Source organism: Marmota marmota, unplaced genomic scaffold, assembly GCF_001458135.2.
Source record: "Marmota marmota marmota unplaced genomic scaffold, marMar, whole genome shotgun sequence".
In the NCBI taxonomy this organism is placed as follows: domain Eukaryota; kingdom Metazoa; phylum Chordata; class Mammalia; order Rodentia; family Sciuridae; genus Marmota; species Marmota marmota.
Window position 1 is genome coordinate 19,348,876 of NW_026000019.1, and position 20,175 is coordinate 19,369,050.

Consider the following 20,175-nt stretch of genomic DNA (forward strand, 5'->3'; position numbering starts at 1 on the left):
AGGGACATCCCTTCCGACCCCCTGCGCGGCTCTCGGCCCTAGCCCCGCTGCGGTGAGGGGGGCGTGCCCGGCGATACCTGCGTGGTCCGCGCGGAAGGCGTGAGGTCGGGCAGCGAGCGCTCCTCTGGGGTTTGCTGAGGACACTGGTGCTGCCCGAGCGTCCCGGGGGTCACTGAGGGTCTTCCTGGAGCCTCAGGGTCCCGCTGCCGAGCGGGGATGATGGCCCTCCAAAGGGAGGTGCGCCCCGTTAGGTTCTGGGTTCTTGGCGGCCTTGGGCCTGGCTCTCACCCTGGGAGCGCGTCCCTCTTCCCGTGTGCAGCCTGGAGTGGGTGCCCCTGCGAACCCAGTGAGAGCTGTGGGCTCTGTCCCTGTTAATTTGCATAAATTGCATATGCAGGCCTGCAGTGGCGCTCACCTGGGTAGGGGACCTTTGGGTTAAGACTAGTGTAGAGGGAGACGATGGGGTGAGGCGCAGATCAGACTTTGGTTGCAGTCTTGTCACTCTGGGCCAGAAATGCCCAAGCAATTTGGATCTCCTCTGTTTTACTAAAAAACGGGACCAATACCTTGTGAAGATTAAGTAAAAGTGCCTAGGCATTTAGCACAGTAGACACTCCAAGTGATGGCTAGCAGGTATATATTGTTCAAGGAATTATAGTTTAAAAATTGGAAGTGAAGTTTTAATATCCCAGATTATAAAATGGCCACCACATTCATTTTATGTAGACTTGTAGTAACCCGAGTTGGTTTAATTTTCGTCTCAGTTCTACTCTGACCTTTGACAACTTTCATATTTTCACAGGTCTCTTTTTCTAGGAGTTTGTCTGTGTTGCCTTGCCTCAGAGAACAACTGCATCCATTGTGGGCCTAGCCTGGGTTGCTGCCTTTGAAAACAAGGAAAGGTGGGTAGATAACGGCATGGAATTTCCAGAGAAGTCTTATTTCAAAAAAAAGGAAAACCACATGGGCTTACTTGAGGGAGATTGAACTGGCCTGAGTTTAAGGGAAAGGAGAAGATAATGTGTGCCCAATCTATAACTAGCACCAAGGAGGCCAAGTGGCAGAAGGTCTTGTATGAGCGGCAGCCCTTCCCTGATAACTATGTGGACCGGCGGTTCCTGGAAGAGCTCCGGAAAAACATCTATGCCCGAAAATACCAATATTGGGCTGTGGTATTTGAGTCCAGTGTGGTGATACAACAGCTGTGCAGCGTCTGTGTTTTTGTGGTCATCTGGTGGTATATGGATGAGGGTCTTTTGGCCCCCCACTGGCTCTTTGGAACTGGCCTGGCATCTTCATTGATGGGATATGTTTTGTTTGATCTCATTGATGGTGGTGAAGGGCGGAAAAAGAGCGGCCGGACCCGATGGGCTGACCTGAAGAGTGCCCTAGTCTTCGTTGCTTTCACTTACGGTTTTTCACCAGTGCTGAAGACCCTGACAGAGTCCGTTAGCACTGACACCATCTATGCCATGTCAGTCTTCATGCTGTTGGGCCACCTCATCTTCTTTGACTATGGAGCCAATGCCGCCATTGTATCCAGCACACTGTCCTTGAACATGGCCATCTTTGCTTCTGTCTGCCTGGCCTCACGTCTTCCCCGGTCGGTGCATGCCTTCGTCATGGTGACGTTTGCCATCCAGATTTTTGCACTGTGGCCCATGTTACAGAAGAAACTGAAGGCCTGTACTCCCCGTAGCTATGTGGGGGTCACAATGCTTTTTGCCTTCTCAGCCCTGGGAGGCCTGCTCTCCATTAGTGCAGTGGGAGCCATACTCTTCGCTCTTCTGTTGGTTTCCATCTCCTGTCTCTGCCCTTTCTATCTCATTCGCCTGCAGCTTTTTAAAGAGAACATTCATGGGCCTTGGGATGAAGCTGAAATCAAAGAAGACTTGTCCAGGTTCCTCAGCTAAGTTAGGGACCCCATTACACTATTAAGGCAAAGTGATAGACTGGCATCCTAACCAGCATAAAATTGGAAGGCAGAGCCCTTCTGGAAGCAGCAGGCTGATGTGGATGAGATAACAGAAGAAAAAATTGACAAAGGCTTGCGTGGTGAAGGTGTCATTTTATGATTAAAAGCTTTCTGGTGCCCTCTTGAATTATTGCCTCTCATCTATCATTCACCATAACAGATGATGTGGTCTGTATTAAAAAACAACACATCCATCAAGTTGTCTCATGACTTTTCTGAAAGCAGAAGGCAAAGGGGGTGTGAAGAGAGAATAAAATGTATGTTTGGTAAAGACACTTCTCTTAGCTTTTTCAGGGTACTCATGTAGGCTTTTATTTTTCTAGAGCTCAAATCCTAGGACTTGTGTTCAGATTTGTTGCCCAAGATCACAGAAGTGGTCATTACCCTTGATTCAGAGTGTCTACTTAGTTCTAGGTGAGGCATGTACAGTACTAATAAGGGAGGGTGAGATTGCCATAAGGCACATGAAGAATGTTAGGGGAATTCAGAAGAGGCTAGAGAGAAATTTATCTGGAATTGGAGACATTTATCAGCAGTGGAGTCTTTTAAACTTCGTCTTGGAGGGTGGGTGGGATTTAGTTAGGCAAAGGGTGGTTTTAGGGAAGTGTGGCAAAGGTCTTTTGGGGCCAGATAAGTAACATGAGTGACAGTGGAAAACTGGAGAATGCAAGCCCTGTCCCAGGAGGGTGACTGCCACTCTGTTCCAACTGATTGTTTCTGCTCAGTTTGGGCTTTTCTTGAGACTTCAGAATTCCAGATAAAATTTTCAATGAAATCTCAATAGCTGTAAATCTGATTTTTAATATGAAGTCTGATTTGTAAAATCCATCTCTAATATAAACTAACTGGGCCAAAAAATTCATTTGCAGGCAAAATGTGACTACTTCTTTGCTATATCTGTTATTTGCACAGGTGCAGAGATGGAGAGTTATGGGTGTTTAGGGTCAGAGAATGGTGGTGGGGAGCTTTGGGGAAAAGCATGGGAAGCTTGAACAGTGATTGAGGGTCTGTGAAAAGTCAGTCATCTGAGCGCTGTGTTGCAGGCAGTGGGGATCAGTACAGCTTGTCCAAGGAAGTAGTGAGGGATCAGATATTGGATTCATTATGTAATTGTTGTGTGTCTCAGTTTTCAGTTGTAAAATGTGAATGAAAGATCTCTAGAAGTGATGAAGCTATACAAAGTGTTTTGAAGAATGCCTAACACAAATACTATGTTAGTGTTAGTTGCAGCTTGAGCATCCCTAGTCCAGAAATCCAAAATGCTCCAAAGTCTGAAATGTTTTGAGTACCAACGTTATGCCCTGGTGGAAAATCCTATACCATGAAACTGTTGCACAGACAAAATTATTTTAAAATGTATGAAATTGCCTAACTATGTGTATAAGGTATATGTGAGACTAATTTCATGGTTAGACTTGGCTCCCATGCCAAGATCTTATGTAAATATTCCAAAATGTGAAAATATCAGAACCCCAAATGCTTCTAGTCCCAAGCATTTTGTGTAAGGCGTGCTCTGCCTGTGTTATTGTTACTAAGTTGATGTGCAGGGGAACTGGGCAGAGGCCAGAAGCAAAGTGCATCAGGTGCCCACAGAAGAGCTGGTTCTTCCTGAGGTAGTTCCTGTACTGGCCCCTTTTGGCTGGAAATTCATTTCAATTCAGAATTTTCATCAGGGAGGTGTTATCCTAAGAATAAATGTTTCTATTTTTCTTAACCTAAGATTTCTCAAAAATGAATTGAACAGGATTTGGAACTAGTTTCTTCAGCGGTGTCATCTCAAATTCTTTTTCTGATTTTTTTTTTTTTAAATAGATGAATATTTCGGGATAAAAATGGGTGGTTTCCCAGAGGTCACTTAGATTGCTTTCACAGACCCAGCAGCACTGGTGATGGGACAGAAGGGACTCAGACCTGTGCAACTGCATCCATATTAGCTGAAAGTTCCCCAAATTTTAACCAGTTTCAAGAGTAGTTCCTCAGTGGGGTGCATGAAGGTGCCTGCTGTCTTTTTTAGCTCTTTCCTGTCACACAGTGCCTGTTCTTAATTTAGAGATTCACAAGGAGCAGATGCAAGGATGCACATGAAGCCATCATTCACACTTTACCAGCCAGTCTCCAGGACAAGAAAAGCAAAGTCAGCAGAGGGCATCAGTTACACAATTATACACATTTCAAGCTCACTGAGTTCAGGGAAGCAGGTCTGCGACAGTACCATCTTGTGGACATTATTGGTATTCCTTTTTAGGATGATATTCAGTAAGATGATTGAAATTCTTGATGAATTTTGGTTTGGGAAATAACTGAGAACTGACGGTTGGGTTTTAAAGGAGGAGGTTACTGGTGTCCTTGAAAAGAGCAGGTCATGGTGCAGTGGTGGGAATGACCTACTGGAGTGTGTTTGAGAGAGAACAGAGAGGAATTGGAGCAGCAAGTACAGGCAGCTTTCTGGAAGTTTTGTTTCAAGGGAAGCTGGGATATAGTAGAGAAAATGAAAGGGAAAGTGAAGGTCAGAACCGGCAGCCTGCTTCTGCAGATGGAAACGGGGACACGGAGCGGGTAATGGTGGTGTGTGAGAAGGGGAGCCCAAGAGGCCCAAGCGGGAGGTGGGATCTAGTGGCGCAGGAAGATGGTGGACAGGCAGGGATGGCCATCCATGGGGCAATGGAGGATGGAGGGTGTGGGTGCAGGTGGGATAAGAGGGTAGATGAGGCATGGGACTCTGAAGTTCCTTTCTGATTGCTTCAATCATCTCAGTGGAAGTGGAGGCAAGGAATCAGGTGAGAATGACGAGGAGGGGAGATGGGCTGAGCAGAGAGGTGTGAGGAGCTCGTTCAGACTGGGAGGAAGATTGCTGATGTAAGTTCCAGAGTTCACAGCAGACTGGTGGGAGTGGGAGTGAGTTTGGGGAGCCTCCTTTTCACCTTGAAAGAGATGTGGTCTGGGAGTGAGGGCTCCTTTAGCCCTCACATCATCAGGACCACGTCTTGATGGTGCACTAACAGGAGTGTGTGCTCTTCTCTGGGTGGTGTGTGTTTTCACAGGGGCTCTTTGGAGATAATGTGCCAACTTCCCACAGCAGGCAGTGTCTCTCTGGTGTTCTGGAAAGCCCCCAGTTCTCACTAAGTGATGTGAACTTAGCCAGGGTTTAACCAAGACCCTGTGGAAGGGGGCCTGAGGAGCCCACTCCTTTAGCCAGTGGGAGGGCTCAGAGCACTCAGTGCAGGGCGAGGCCAGTGCAGGGGCACCTGTCAGGGTGCTGCTTTAGACCCAGCCAACACTTGGGCTTTGTGTTTTTTTCTCTCACAATTCACAGCAACCATGCATATTGGTTTGTTTACCTTGGGAAACAGCAACAACTGCCAGCAAACCCAGTGCCATTCCCTTCCAGGTGTATTGCTATGTCGGCTGGTGGAGGAACTGAGAAGCTACCCAGCTGCCAGCACTACGGCCCAAGGGCCCACAACCCTCTTGGGTTGTGCCTCCTCATGCCTGTAGGGTCATGCAGGAAGGGGCTAGAAAAGCAAATGGCACCAACTGGCACTGAGGTTCCCAGGCCCCCAGGATCAGCCCATGGCCTTCTGCCTTGAACAGACTAGCCCTACAGTTCTTTGACCATAATGCTGGTAGGATGATGGAACAAATTGATTTCAGCAGTGCTGGGGTTGAAGGGAACAATGGTCCCATGGGCCCCTTAAAAAGCTGGCTTAGAGGCTCTGCTTTCTTTCCCAAGCTCGGCAGGCTCACTGCTCGCCATTCATTCCAGGATGGGTCTGTGCCCAAGTCACATTTGGGCTCTGGTAAGTAAGAACACTACAGGCCTCCTGCTGTTTTTAAATTGCCACATGTACAGATCTCTTAGGCCTGAGGAAGCTTTTGAGTATGTAGCTGAGAGCGTTTTTGTCTTTAAAAGGGAAAAGGCAGGCAAAAGCAACTGTCCCCTGGCCCCCACGTGCTCTCCACTGCCTTCTGAAATATGCTGGAGGAGAAAGTGGAGCCCCTCGAGCCTGGACCGGGGGGCTCAGTAGTGTTACACCAGCTTCCAGATGCTACTCCTTCAGCTGCTGTTTTGAGGGGCAGAACCTGCATCAGTGCCTCCTTAGTCACCCTGTGGAGGGCCCTTGCGTGTCTTCCGCCTCCGAGGTTTGTGAAGGTGCCCTTTCCTTTGTCTTGTGACACATGTTCATGGGTTTCACTGAACATGTGAACAGGGCTGAAAATCAGGCCTGATGTAAAGTACCCTGAAATGTGATTAAGGACTGAGTGTGGAAGAAGCAGTTTGTCATCTTGACTCATCCGGTAACCCGCCTGACACCTGGCCTGATATCTTAACGTGTGACCGTAATATGACAAAAAGGCCTATACTATGATATGGAGGGGGCCGGGCCCTCCAACGGGCACACAGCGGTTAACGTAGATAGTTCAGTTGGGAAGGTTTACTTCAGAATCTCAGGAAACCGGACTAAAGAATCCAATATCTATGTGAGTTAGGCCAATGTTGAGTTATAGGCCAAATGTTGGCAGGTACAGCTGTTCTTCAAACCACAGGACAAAGATCATTTTGCTCCCACCCATTGAAGTCTGCTCGCCTGTAATAAGCACAGGTACTTCCTTACCTCCTCTGGCTTCCAGGTTCTAGGATGTCTGTTGAAACCCCCTTGATGAACAGCGGTCCCCAAGGCTCATAGATGTTTACTTACCAGGGAGGCCCCATGAGGGAAGGATTGGATATTGTGGTTTTCCTACCTTTAGTTTTTTCTTTTCCATCTCCTTGATTCTGGGTTTTTCCAGCTGTGGAATGGGGAACACCAGCTCCCCTCCCTGCTGCCAGTTGAAGATGGCTCTAGAATCACCTTCTTGAATCCAAAGCCTCTTGGTTAGGAGCCAAAGTAAGTTGGCAGACCACTTCACAGTTTCAATACCATTATGCCTTTTTCTGAACCAACACCTGTGGATTTAGAGTCTTGCATTACATACTCTATTAGGGATGGGAAATTTGGTCTTTGATTGGCTGAAATGAGTTCCAGATTTCTTTCTTCATCAGAAGTCACAATCACCATGTTCTGGAACATGAACCTGTTAGGGCAAGCAGGTCATATAGTTCTAGAACTCAATAGCTGTCTTCCCAGAAAGATCATAGCACTCAGCTATAATTACTTCTTAAGCCATTTTATAAGCTACTTTTATCTTGTAACTTCTTTGGTATTCCTGATGTCTAGGGCATTCTGAGAATTCAGGAGTGACAATACTTACAGAATATTATTTATTTATTAAAGATATAATAGTTGGGTTCTTCATGACCAGAGTTCTGATCAACTCTGAGGAATGCAGTACCTTTCCAGTTTTCTATCAAATACAGAGGGTGGAGGAGGAGACAGGGACAGAAAGTCCCTTGTTGGAGAAGGGCCTGCTATGAAACACGGGGACACTATTGACAGTACATACATATCGACAATCCTTAGCACGGTTAACTGTACCGAAGGCTGCTCCCTCCCCTGATTGCCCCCTTTCTATTCTTGCCTATAAAATGAGAGGAAGGGAGGCTGAGGAAGATCGTCATTTTGTTCTGCTCTGACTGGATTTTTCTCCTTGTCCATTAGGTCAACTTAACTGTCAAGACATCTGAACTGGGCAACACTGTAGAAAAATAAGTCCAAGTTTTAGACAAAGTGTAAAAGTACCAAACACTTAAAAAGGATGAATTGGGAAAAAGCCCTTCCCCCTACCAACCTGTTTTTGAGTGGGGAGGTGGTAGAAACTAGCCTAGGAATACCTTGTGTTGGGGTGAATGCCACATGTCTGGTGGGGTGCCTTCCAGTAAGAATGCTGACTGAAAACCAAAGGCCTGGACTGGGGTGGGGGCAGGCAAGGGACAGCATGCCGTGCCTCCAGGTACACCTGTGGTCAGCTGAATGCCTTGCTTTGGACCCTTTGAACTTTGGCCCTGGCCCTACCTGGTCACCACTGAGCCTGGGATACAGTAGATAGGAGGTAACATGTGATGGGAAACCTTTAGCCTGAGAAACTGGTTTTGCATTTTGAGTAGAGAATTCAGTTCTCATAAAATTATATTTTCATGGTCCAGAGCAAGAGCCCAGTTAGTGAGGGGTCTCCATTTTCCAGCTGGCAGGTCCTGCCCACCTCTCCTCCTGCCTTTCTTGCCCGGGCTCTTGAGGTCCACATAAAGGCAATGCCAGGGATGACCTACTTTTTGACTCTCTTATGTCAAAAGTGATTTAATTCAAGAAAGGCTACTTTTAAATTCTAATCTGGGCCACATAAATCTTCAAACAGAAAATTCTGATTTAAACTAAAAACCCTTGAGATGGCTGCTACATAACTGGCAGGTTGGACTGTGTTGTCTTAATAGTAAACGTTTTATTTGGACAAATCTTTGGGACGCTTTAATGGCCTAAAATTCCAATGTTGGATTATCATTTGAGGACTGAGACATAAAAGTGTTCTCTTCCCTCTCACTTGTGTAGATCCATTTTCTAGATCTTTTCTGACATGGCAAAGCCTCCCGAGGTGGCCAGATTTCCTTCCTGATGTGGTTTCTTTACCCCCAAATTTGCCAGAAAGAATTTGTGGGGTTGTATGTTTCAGGCCTAGAGTTTCTCACATGATCTTCCATATTTTATCTCCTCCTCTAAGAGTGTTTAGAAAAAATAATACCAATAAAAAATATTTTTGGTGCAGTAAGAATAATGGGATTCCTGGAGGCAACTAAAATCATTCAGTCTCGTTTCTCTAGGCATCTAGAATTTTCCTTCATTCTTTCACTCTTTGTGTTGAGTGGGCATTTCAGTTGAAGATGATTATTGTTGCCTGGCAAGGAGCATCTTAAATCACAGTGCTCCAACAATGTAAATATTATGTTCCTTAAGATATCAAATTATGCAGTTTTTCACCTTACCTGTTTTTTGTTGAGACATATTCTAATTTGAGTCTTCTTTAGAAAATGAAACAGAACACTTTTCATTTTTGTATATAGAATAAAATTTTTTAATTATAGACATGGATCAAAAATAAAAGTTTTTATGTACATATGACATATAGTGCAAACAAAAGGTTTTTAAATACCATGGATGGACATGTTGTTGGAAACAAAAGGAGATGAATGATGGGGGTTAGGATGGTCGTCCAGGAACGGCAGGAGGGGGTCGCCTAGTGGAAACAAAACAAAGCAAATAACAAAAAGAAAACACAGATACAGAGGGAGAAAACAATGTTTAAATTATGAAATAAAATAATAGCATGCAAAAATATCCCACAAAAGCCAAATGCAAATCAGACAAAAAACAGGCAGACATGCAGGGACATGTAAGAACACCAAGTGGCCAAATTAGCAGTTCCCAGAACTCTCCCCGATACAGCAGCATGCGCGAGGTGCCAGCCATTGAGCCTGCTCAGAAATCCTATTATTTTGCATCAGAGAACTACAAATCATGCAATTATATGTAGGAGAGCTAAGAAGAGTACCTGGGCTAAATACCTGTATAAGTTGTACATTTGTTTCCCGGTCCTGATTTTGTGACTCTATTTCCAAAGACTTAAGTGGATATTGTGAACTCTCCATAGGGGCAGAGGCACTTGATATAGAAATATGGCAGGTGAAATTTTTTCTAAAGTGAGGGAAATAGCAAGGTTTCAGGAAATCAAGTGAATTATGAAATTACAGTGCAGAAGGTGTCAGGGGTTAATCTCACAGAAAAGGATTTATTTAGAAACAAGAATTTGCTGCAGGTGAAGAGTCCTGACATGTGATAGCTCAGAATCGGGCCTCAGGACACTAGTAGGCCCGGGCTGGTCCTTGATGACCACAGGATTTTGTAGAATTTCCTGCGGAGAGTTAGATGCAGCTCATATTCTGATTTATTCTCAAGTGGGTCAGGGTAAAGCTGGTTTTCTGGATATTTCTCCACATTCTTAACCTGACCTGCATCTCATCAGGCCCAGGGATTGTGAAGTCAGAGTTGTGCTTCATCTTGAACCTCAGCCTGTTTGCCAGGAGGATGATTTGCAGTGACTGAAGCTACGGAGACGCCTTCATTGAACAGCTCTGTTGTAGACAAAGAGCAGGCCAAGTAAAGCTTTCCCACTGGCTTCCAGCAGAAGTCTGCATTTTAGACCGTCTCTAACGGCGTCGGTGATGAACTCAACATTACAGCAAGCCAGAGGACTGTGAGCTATCTGTACCCCACTCTGGACTTTGCTGTGGCTGCTCATCCCTGTGCAACATGCTTCCACCTCAGTTTACAAAACGCCAGGAAGTGAAGCAATACAGTCTATAAAAAACAAAACCAAAACAAACAAACAAACAAAAAACACTTTTTTTTTTTAAACCTTCTGTTAATAGAGTCAAACTGAACAGGCTATTTCTGAGCAGTGATAAAGTCCAAGGCCAATCTTTTTTGTTGGTCCAATTTAAGCTGGTTACACTGAGACCTCCATCCATTTAAATGATGAAGAGCTTGTTATTAGCACTAACCTTTCAACTGTGGGGGGTCTGCAAGCCTTTGGCTGGTGAGACCCAGGGAATGGGTATCCCTGGTTCTTTCATGAAGAAAGTGTAATTGAATTTCTGTCAGGCTCAATGAGATTTATCACCTGCCCAGCAAACAGAAACTATTTTTGAGCTCTGAAGGGGCTTCAAAACAGTTTAATGACCTCAGCAGGGTGGGGAGGTGAGCCATTAAGGCTGACAGCAAGTCCACGGTGATGAAGGGGCATCTGGGAACAAGGGCCAGGATGCTCGCTGGGCAGCTAGGCTGGTGTTGCAGTGCAGAAACAGGATCAGAAACTTTGGGACTTGAAGTGCATTTCACCAACAGCTAGAGCATTTGCTGCAAATATCAGAGTGACCCTCAGGCCCTGGGCACGGTTGTTTCCACCTTCACGTGCATCTAGCTTTCCTCTCTGCCAAGTGTTATCAAGGCTGACAAACTTGATGGGTCGGAGTCAGTTGTATCCTGGACCTGGGCAGTTTGGGTTTTTGCTGTTTCTTTTCCAGAATCCCTTACATATTATTTGAATTCATATTTGAAATTTCTGAACATATTTGAAATTTCGTACATGTAGAGCTAAGAAGGTGCCTCATGCTTTCATGTTGTTGTTCCGCCATCCCCACCCCCAGCCCCGGCTCAGCAGCATGGAGGTGGGAGTACTAAATGGCGATACTGATCGGCTAACCAGTAGACTAGGATTTGCCATATAAGCAAATCTGTCTAATCAAGATTATAATTTCAAGTTATATTTTCTTCAGCATCCTGAAAAATAACTTCCACAGAACTGTTTGGCCAAAGCATCAAGGAGAATCTGTATATGGATCATGGGCATAATTTATATTTGAGTCAATTTTTACTCAAAATGACAAATTATCCATTATTCTCTCGGATATATCTCAATGCTGTGAATTAGTCTGATGGTGACACTTCTTCTGGCAAGATTCCTAGAAAAAGCTTTCTATGAAAAATCTCATAAACCATTCTCTGCTTGCTCCGATGGCCCCTAATTTAGGTAATTTCATATCTCAGAAAAGTGCATAGTCTGAAGGTTGGGGAAGATGAGGAAAGAAAGGCAAAGCAACAGGTATTCTTCTCCTTCCTTCTCTGATGATCTTGGACCTGAAATCAAGTTGGATCTGTCGTCACAATAATCTCATGAAGGTACCGTGATTAATTTAACGTAGCTCTTTTGCAGAACATGGTGGGTAAGTCAGAAACAGTCTGAACTCTTTGTGAGGCTCATTAAGGCTTGTTGCATGTGTCTCTAGTCTGTTTCCAAGTTTCCTGATCCCATGGGACCTGCCTCCTGGGGACTCAGACATGACTGTGAAGAGGCACCAGAGCTCCAAGAGGACTGTCCTCAGTTGGAAACTCTTGAGGCCCATAATACTTGATTTTGTCACTCAGCTTTTTGTTGCTGACCATCCATACTGGGACAGTTACACCTAATGACTTTTTCCTCTTGCCTAAAGACACAGAAGCAGAGTGCATGTGCCTCAGAACACTACTTCTCTGAGCTGTGCTTGAATAAAGCTTCTATGATTAGATGAGAAACATGAAGACACTACTCCTTTCTTGGAGATTCACAATGGGCTCTGATTTTTTTCCTTCCAGTAAAAATCAATTTAATTTTTAGTCATTGTCTCCCAGAGCATATTTGACCAAGAGATCTGTTGGTGGGTGAGTATATAAAACTTTAAAAATCTCATGGAATGAACTTTGGGAAACTTTGGATGAAGGTTGTAGTTTCAGCTGCTATCTCTTACACGTGTTCCAATTATTAAACTCCCTAGTGAAAGAACAGATCCCAAAAGCCAAAATTCCAGGTGTGCTGGAGTATGGGGAGCAGGGGATGAGGTCAGATACTATTCTCAACGTGAAGTGTAAGGATTCCCACAGAAAAACCAGAATCTTGAATACAAATCAAGCAGAGATTTATACTGATGCCAGAACTGTTTTTAAAAACCAAGTGGAATTTTGCCAAATAAGGTTCTTAGCTTTGGGTAGTTTTCCTTAGAAACTATTCTGAATACGTTATTAACATCCTTTGGATTCATGCAGTGGAAACACAAGTGTGCAGTCTGGCTCTCCTCGGAACCCCCTCTTCCAGGTGAAACTGCCTCTGAAGTAGGGGAACTCCATCATGGAAACACCATGGACACAGATGAGGACATCACAACAAGGTCACGTGTGCTCACACCTGACCAGTCCAACTCCTCTCTTCACAGACAGCACATCCTGATAGTGGAGAGAAGATAAACCTACAGTTCTTTCTGCCTGTCCCTTGTCTTCTGCATTTGGGGCTGTGTAGGTTGATACAGAACCCAACCTCAAAATTCAGAGGAGAGTCTTTCTCTCTTCTCTGGAAACTTGATTAGGACCAGCCTGTGTGAACCACTCATAAAGGTCTCAGCACCAGGGAAACCAGAAGGTCAGTGTCCCCCCCCACCCCCACCCACTGAGCAGTAACTGAGGCCAACTGTTGGTCTAGGAGCTCATTATTTGCTGCAGGAAATGCCTTGTGTTGACCTAACATTTAGCCAGAGCATCATTCCCCCTTCTACCCTCCTGTATTTTACACATGATGCTTCCTTTTCAGTGGCAAACTGTCAGGGTGCTTCTTGTTAAAAGTCACATCAAACCCTCTGGCTGTCTCAAGTTTTTTTTTTTTTTTTTTTAATTTTTTAATATTTATTTTTTAGTTTTCGGCAGACACAACATCTTTGTTGGTATGTGGTGCTGAGGATCGAACCTGGGCCGCACTCATGCCAGTCAAGCGCGCTACCGCTTGAGCCACATCCCCAGCCCTGTCTCAAGTTTTTTGACGATTTCTTCAATCTATTCCAACAATTTCTGCGAATTAGAGGAAAAATATCTCCCACTCTTCTGCCTTTTATTTGTCCAAACTGTTCTATTTAAAAATCTCCTCTTTTCCCAAATTAATGACCAAAAAAGAAAAATGTTGTTATTCTCCACTTTGATAATTCTGGACCAATTGGAGCAAAACAGCTATAAGTTGTTAACAGTCTCAGGCGTTACTCAAAGGTACAAGGATTCAAAGATATACAAGAATTAGGAAAGAAGAGATCCTTCAAATGTTATAATTTATTTCAGGTTCAGAAATACAGCTTCACATTTTCACAATAGGTACATGTGACCTTCAGGAATGATACAGACTTTAGAAATTTGCTTCAAAAATTCCATTCAGAGTCCATATATCAGCAGTAAGAAATCCTGAAAGTGCCAAGACGACAGTGGAAAGTACTCTGGCTCATGTTAATTAAAGAATCAACAGAAAAGAATTGATTTGTTTTTGTATACTTTGTAAAAAAAAAACAAAAAGAGGAATTTGATTCAGAAAAGGGAGAGAGAATGAACATAGACAAGCACAACAAAGGCTGTACACGTGAAATAAAATGCAAATCAAGTTAACAGGGGTAGGATTTCTGGTTGGGAGAAATAATTCTTACAGACTGGCAGCAGTCAATGCAAGAGGGCAGGGTAATTTGGGTCCTAATTTTACAAACATTACATAATGAGCAAAGTTGAAGGAATTTAAGGGTAAAGATTAAACAGAAATTGACACCTTGAGCTGAGTCATGTATGAATCCTCCACCAGAGTGAAGTCTCACCAACACACCAGTGTGGACAGGTCTGAAGACAACAAGGGGCTCCTCCTTGCATTTCCACTCTTGCTCCCTCATGTATACTCTTGCACATATCCACAAGCACACGCGCGCACATACACACACACACACACACACAGTGCAAGGCATATCTAGCGCACTTCAAAAATAGTCTTAAAGTTTCACACGCAGAGCACCACATAATTGTAAGCATACCAGCTAGACAGAGGACTAAGATCATCCAGGAGAATGTTTGAGCTCTTTGGAAAGGACTGGGTGATCTGGTGAACTATCTGTTGCTTCTCTAAAGTCACCTGCCTCATTCCCACCAAGCTGAGCTCACAGCTGGCAATCCTCTCGGTGGAACAATACAAAACTCAGGGCACGAGTCTCCTCTATTATTTTCTTTCAGTGAATTCAGCTGAAAGACCTACTTTTTAGACTTCATTCTTAATCGTAAGGAGATTCCAGTCAATTTTAAATAATTACACCATTTGCCAAAGGTAAGATGTTTACCTGGAAAAGTAGAGAACCTACTTCCAAGGAATTAAGTAACTTCTCCCCCCATTTTTTGCAAATTTTACTTAGAGAAATCCACGACTTTTATTATGTTGCTGAATATCTGTTTTTTTAATACTTAGTGTATAAAAAAACAACTGTATAGCATGACTTTACTTTTTAAGATTCAGCTCAGCAATCTGGAATTAACTTGTAATTTTACCTAGAGATCTAAAAGGAAGGTTTCCAGATCCTACTTATCAAACTACATGGTTTAAGGTCATTTCTTCTTTGACAGCAGTGCTGTGGGTTTTTGTATACCTGCCTGGACTTGTTGTCTGCCTTACTGTGAGCTCTGGGCCTCTCAGAATAAATGCAATCCGCAGTCAGGAGATTAGGCAGACAGCAAACTAGTGTCACCCCATGTAATGGCAGATCCCCCAAACACCTCTTGGATTAGCACAATTTAAAAAATATATTCCTATGCACACATACTGAGCACGTGGATATAGATATTTACACCCGTACGTATGCACATATGTACAACACACAGAACAATCACTTTCATGCTTGTGGCACTTTGACGAGTGCTTTTAAACCTACTTATTCAAGGGGACACAAAATACATGTACTCACAGAAATTTACTCTGCATATATTGTATATGTAGAGACACATGCATAGAAAATGTGTTTGTACACAGAAACATTAACATTTATCACAAACTGGTGTTAGGTCCCATTTCATATTTAAGAATTATGGCTACAGTCTATACTAAATAGTCATAAGTCAATCTGTGTGACTACTTTTAAATTCTAAATCCAGAAGGCTTATAATTATATCACAGGAACTGGTTTCCTTATGTTTGGGGGTAGAATGACTTTGCATCTGAACAAATAGCAAATTTGCTAATAAATCGACCCTACTGCTCTTTTATGTTATGAAACACAGCTAAAAGCAATATTCAGAAGGGTATTATTCGTAGATGATTTTTGGAAATGTAATATACCTGGTCTAAATCAATACTATCTTAATAATCTGTCCACAATTGAGTAAATGGTTATTCCAAATGGTCAATGTGCATGCAAGATTTAGCACGTGACAATAAAACTAGATGTACTTATGAAATAAACATACACAGTTCATGTTTTTAATCCTAAAAACAGTGATTTTTAAGATAATGCTAGACAAGATGGAGCTACATTATCTTGTCAACAGCCTCAGAGCCGTCAGTAAGAAGTTACACAGCAGATTAGAAATGGAACGGGGATACTTGGCTCCTTGAACTACAGTCCCATCTTAAGGCCTGATGCGTATGCTGCACCTATCACCATGCACGCTGCAGAGTCCTTCCCATTGGGATCTCCTAGCAGGACGCAGCCAACTGAAAATATTTTCCAATGTGACTGCTGAAATTCCAGGGGGACTGGATGCTATTAGACATAATGTAGGAGTGAAAAAGGATACAAATGCACCCACAGAGGGAGGCAACCGAGACAGTGCGAATGTGGTACTATAGTCTAAAAGCAAAAGCCAAAAATGACAAATGCCATTGTTCATGACTGTCTACGATCAGTGGAAGGAGACCTGGAAAAAAAAAATCCCCCACTTCCTTTGACATAGTTTGTGCTGATCTGAGAACACACCAGTGGCTGTGGTTGCCCACAATATTTTCCTCTTAACAGAAGGAAATTTTTGAAATACAGCAAAATGCAAAACCACATTTAGCAGAAAGCCAAACCCTGAAGTATATGATTCGTTAGCTGCCTATTTTAGAGAATTCAAAGGAAGAAGCAAAGGGAATCCTAAAAAGAGGGTGTTTTATGAAAAGATCTCACTGCGGATTATTTTACCATGTCTATTTACTTAACATTTTCCCACTTATCTGGGACACTATTTTTAAAATACTCTCTGTATCTTGCATGTTGGTTCCATTCGCAGAAAAAATAAAATACGAGGGGATGAAGGGTGTTGATGTGCTCTCTATACTCACTTGTAATTTTAAAAGTTGAAATGTCCTTTTGGTAAACCTCGTATTCTTTAACTTTTGCTAGCTGTAACCCTTTAGAATACAATCAACATAATGCCATTCAACTTGGCAAGTCCTCTTTTTAATAATGGTTAAACATCTTTACTTCATACTTTATGGGTATCTGCTTTGGGTATAAACTACACAGGATATTAAAGTTAAGTTAACATACAAATCATGTCCACTGCTTTCAAAGGGAGACATTTCAGTTAGTACAACCTGATTTACTTCCGTAGAATATGAAATAATGTCATGGGACGCCGTGAGTCAGTGAATACTTGCTCTGCTGTCTGGGAACAGTTAGCAGACAAAATTCCAACTGGCTTCTGGCTGATTCCTACATGTTAATCATCTGGTTGTAGGTAGTTCAAAACTGAGCCTCAAGACTGAACTATTAACCTCCCCAGCTAAGCTGTTCTTGTAAATTTTAGAAATTGCAAATTTGCCTTGGATCTCGATGTTTCAATTCCATTTTTCTGGAGTGGTTTGGACGGGGACCCTGAGGTTCACCTGTAAAAGGGTGAGCTCTACTTCACACCTTGGCCTCTCTCGCCAACTTTTCTTTCCATCGTGACTATCTCACAGAAAGCCTCAAGGTTTATTAAGAAAGCCTAGAATGGACAGGACACTAAGCCTGATTTAAAGGTATTCTTACATGATCATTAATATGTAAATAATGTAGGGGAATTGCAAATTAGCATGGAAAGAAAATTTTTGCTCCAACCAAAGTAACAAGAATAAACTGTAGTTCATGTCAAAGTATAGTTAGCCATGCCAAAAATTAGATCTACTGGAAAAACTGAACATTTTCCATGTCAGCTTCCACTGTAACCTTCTAGGAGAAGGTGAATAAAGCGAACAAAGAAATTATATTTTCCAGATGTTTTTTGAGATGCGATTATTTGCTTCTTCCTTGAATTCCGAAACCAGCTAAATCTATTAACTGATTATCCCAAACAGGCTTTGATTCACTGTTGCACATGCTTCAAGTGTGAAGCAAAACACGTGGGCACCAGGTGAAGCTCTCTAGACTAAACAGAGCAGACTTTTCCTTTGCAAACTAATTTGTGCTTCTGGAAAAGTTTTCTTCTTAAGGAATCCTACAGTCTTATGAAATAAAGAAAGAAAGAGGAGCTAACTATGGGGTAGGTGATAGCAATGATAATATACAACAGAATTTCTGCCATCCTACATGGGATGTGGGAAAAGAAATATGTATGGCTTAGTTCTAAGCACACTATCTCATTTCCATTAAGAATTATACTTAATGTGCTACCTGGTAGATGGCCTGCAAAACTTGTCTGAAGCCATTGCAAATGTATGCCAGGCAAGGTAAATGATACCCAAAGTAGAGGACTGCCACACACAACCTACCTGGGTCAGTACAACATACAAAGCCTCTGCAGGTAGCAGTTATGGAGGGTCAAACCCCAAAGGTTTGACGTACCTTGAGCAACGAAGGTGAGTGATGAATGCATTAGTAAAACTGGTTACTTGCCTACTGATGTCCACACATGCGATACTCATGATTTGCTGCAACAGCTATCAAATATGTTGCTTTCACGTAATCGTTAGTGATTAATTGCCATGCCAGACACTTCATTTAGTCTAACAGGGAGGATTCTAGTGGACGGATTATAGTGGGGCGAGTTGGCGATGGGGGTGGTCTCCGGCTAGAAAGAGAGAAAGAGACAGGTGAAGAAACAAGTCGAAGAGCTGAGAGTTGTTCCCAAGGACACCAAAAGAGAGCCATCATGCACATGCTCATGCAGTACCAGCCAGCAGGAGTGGCAGCAATCAGTAATGACCTCAACATTGCTGCCTTTCGAACATCCAGCAGCTATCAGTGACAATCAGGTATTTTTTTTTTATTATGCAAATCTTTCTCAAAACCAAAGTCATTCCTTCCAATACTAACGAAAAAACATGAAACCATCTGAAACACAGCAAACGTCTCTCGGCAAAGAGCGGAAAGATCGTGTGGCGTGAACTGTGCTGGGCTGTGCCTGCTCCAGGAACCGACAGGACCTGAGTCTCAGACAATGTGTGTGGAATTTTCCTTCCTCTATAGCTCTGTCAGGATGTTAGTTCCCCCTTCTCATGGCCTGTAGCAGTAGCTTTCTCTAACCCGTTCTATATTGTGCTTCTAATTTGCAGGGCACTAGAAAATCAGAATATGGAGGCTTTTAGAGTTCTCTACAAGCTTTAACAGGCTCAGCGTGACTGCCTGAGTAAACTGCAGGAGCTCTGGTTCTTGTTTGGGGTCCCAAAGGTTTTGTTATTAGTGATGGCAGCGGGGTTTCTGAGAGCTGAGTGGACACCCCCCAGGTAATTGGATATTTTTGTACTTGAAACTCTCAGCATCACTAAGTAATGTTATTTGTTCTCTGAACTCCTTTATCTCTTTGCTTAGTGCATCATGTGTGCATATGGAGAACGTTCATATGAAGAACACTGGGAGTGGGTTTTATTACCCACTCCCACAATTCAACAAATTCTACAAATCGAAACCTTTCTTCCTGATGTTTTCCAAAGACCCTTTCTGGAGTTAAAGTGCTGTCCTTGTTTTTCTGTCCCTCCTCGGATATGGAGAAGTGAAGTTAGAACACTCAGGCAAATATTTATGAAATTTTAAAGTTTAAGAATCCGCTCCCTGCTGTCCAGTGGTTGGAACTGGCGCTGTCACTGCTGTGGCCCAAGTTGACTTGCATCCTGGTTAGGCACCCCTCCCCCATAATCACACAGCTATAAAATAAAACTAGATGGCCAAGGAAAAAAATCAAACCAGAAGAGAGATTGATGATCAGTGGTGAGAACGCTGACTGCTTGGTCACAGTCTCAGAGGTATCAATGGGGTTCCTTTTACCTCCCATCTCTGAAGAATGTCTAAGATGCTTTAAAATAAACCTTTTCTGTGAAGGCATGTTCCAATTTAATATCCTTAAATAGACAGTTTTTCTTTATTAAACAGATGCTCAATTTTTTAAAAGAGTGCTTAGGGATACTTTACAGGCACAGTAAAACCTACTTAGGTCACTACTAGTTGTTTAATTTAGTATTCAAAAAAGTCCTCTTCCTGCACAAAGGCGACCGTGACCACCTGAGAGGTTTTGGCAACTGGGAAAAATCGTCTCACAACTTCCTTTTTAGTTATCGCCATGCAAAACCACCTGCTCTTTTGCTAGTATACTGATCACTTTTGTTTAAAGTGGCCATATTTCCCTAACTTGTGTCCTGAATCTGAAGTTGTGTAGTGTGAGAAAACCAGAGACTCAAGACTCCCCTTGTGAAGCCTGCTCTGTCCCGGTACAGTTGCTTCTGTGGGAGCTCAACATGTCTCAGTTACTCCCCATCACCTGGAATTCTGATTAGGGTTATCTGTTTGCCCTCCCTGGTGACAAAGGGGCTGCATCTCAGTCATATCAAGTTCCTGCAGCATTTGGCTCACCGTTTATCATTCAGTGAATGTTTGACAACAGAATAAATGACAGCTACTTCTGGAAGTGAGGCATAACTTATGAGTGCTCATGATGCTCATTGGTCTC

The 20,175-nt window shown here is 43.1% G+C and overlaps 2 protein-coding genes across 6 annotated transcripts in view; one reads left to right on the forward strand and one right to left on the reverse strand.

Annotated features, from left to right (window-relative positions):
- Positions 1–2,102, forward strand: part of Pigc (phosphatidylinositol glycan anchor biosynthesis class C) — an 8,114-nt gene extending 6,012 nt beyond the window's left edge. The window contains exons 1-2 of one of the 5 annotated variants that reach the window (XM_048810035.1): positions 28–52; positions 803–2,102. In XM_048810035.1, coding sequence (XP_048665992.1) covers positions 1,020–1,913 — 894 coding nt within the window. In that variant the 5' untranslated portion in view covers positions 28–52; positions 803–1,019 and the 3' untranslated portion in view covers positions 1,914–2,102. Of the gene's footprint in view, positions 1–27; positions 53–77; positions 105–802 lie in introns of those variants that run through there. The other 4 variants (XM_048810036.1, XM_048810034.1, XM_015491809.2 and 1 more) reach the window with 4 other exon arrangements.
- Positions 2,103–13,566: 11,464 nt separating this feature from the next.
- Positions 13,567–20,175, reverse strand: part of Dnm3 (dynamin 3) — a 431,287-nt gene continuing 424,678 nt past the window's right edge. Inside the window, exon 24 of the mRNA XM_048810033.1 lies at positions 13,567–18,303. Coding sequence (XP_048665990.1) covers positions 18,234–18,303 — 70 coding nt within the window. The 3' untranslated portion in view covers positions 13,567–18,233. The remainder of the gene's footprint in view (positions 18,304–20,175) is intronic.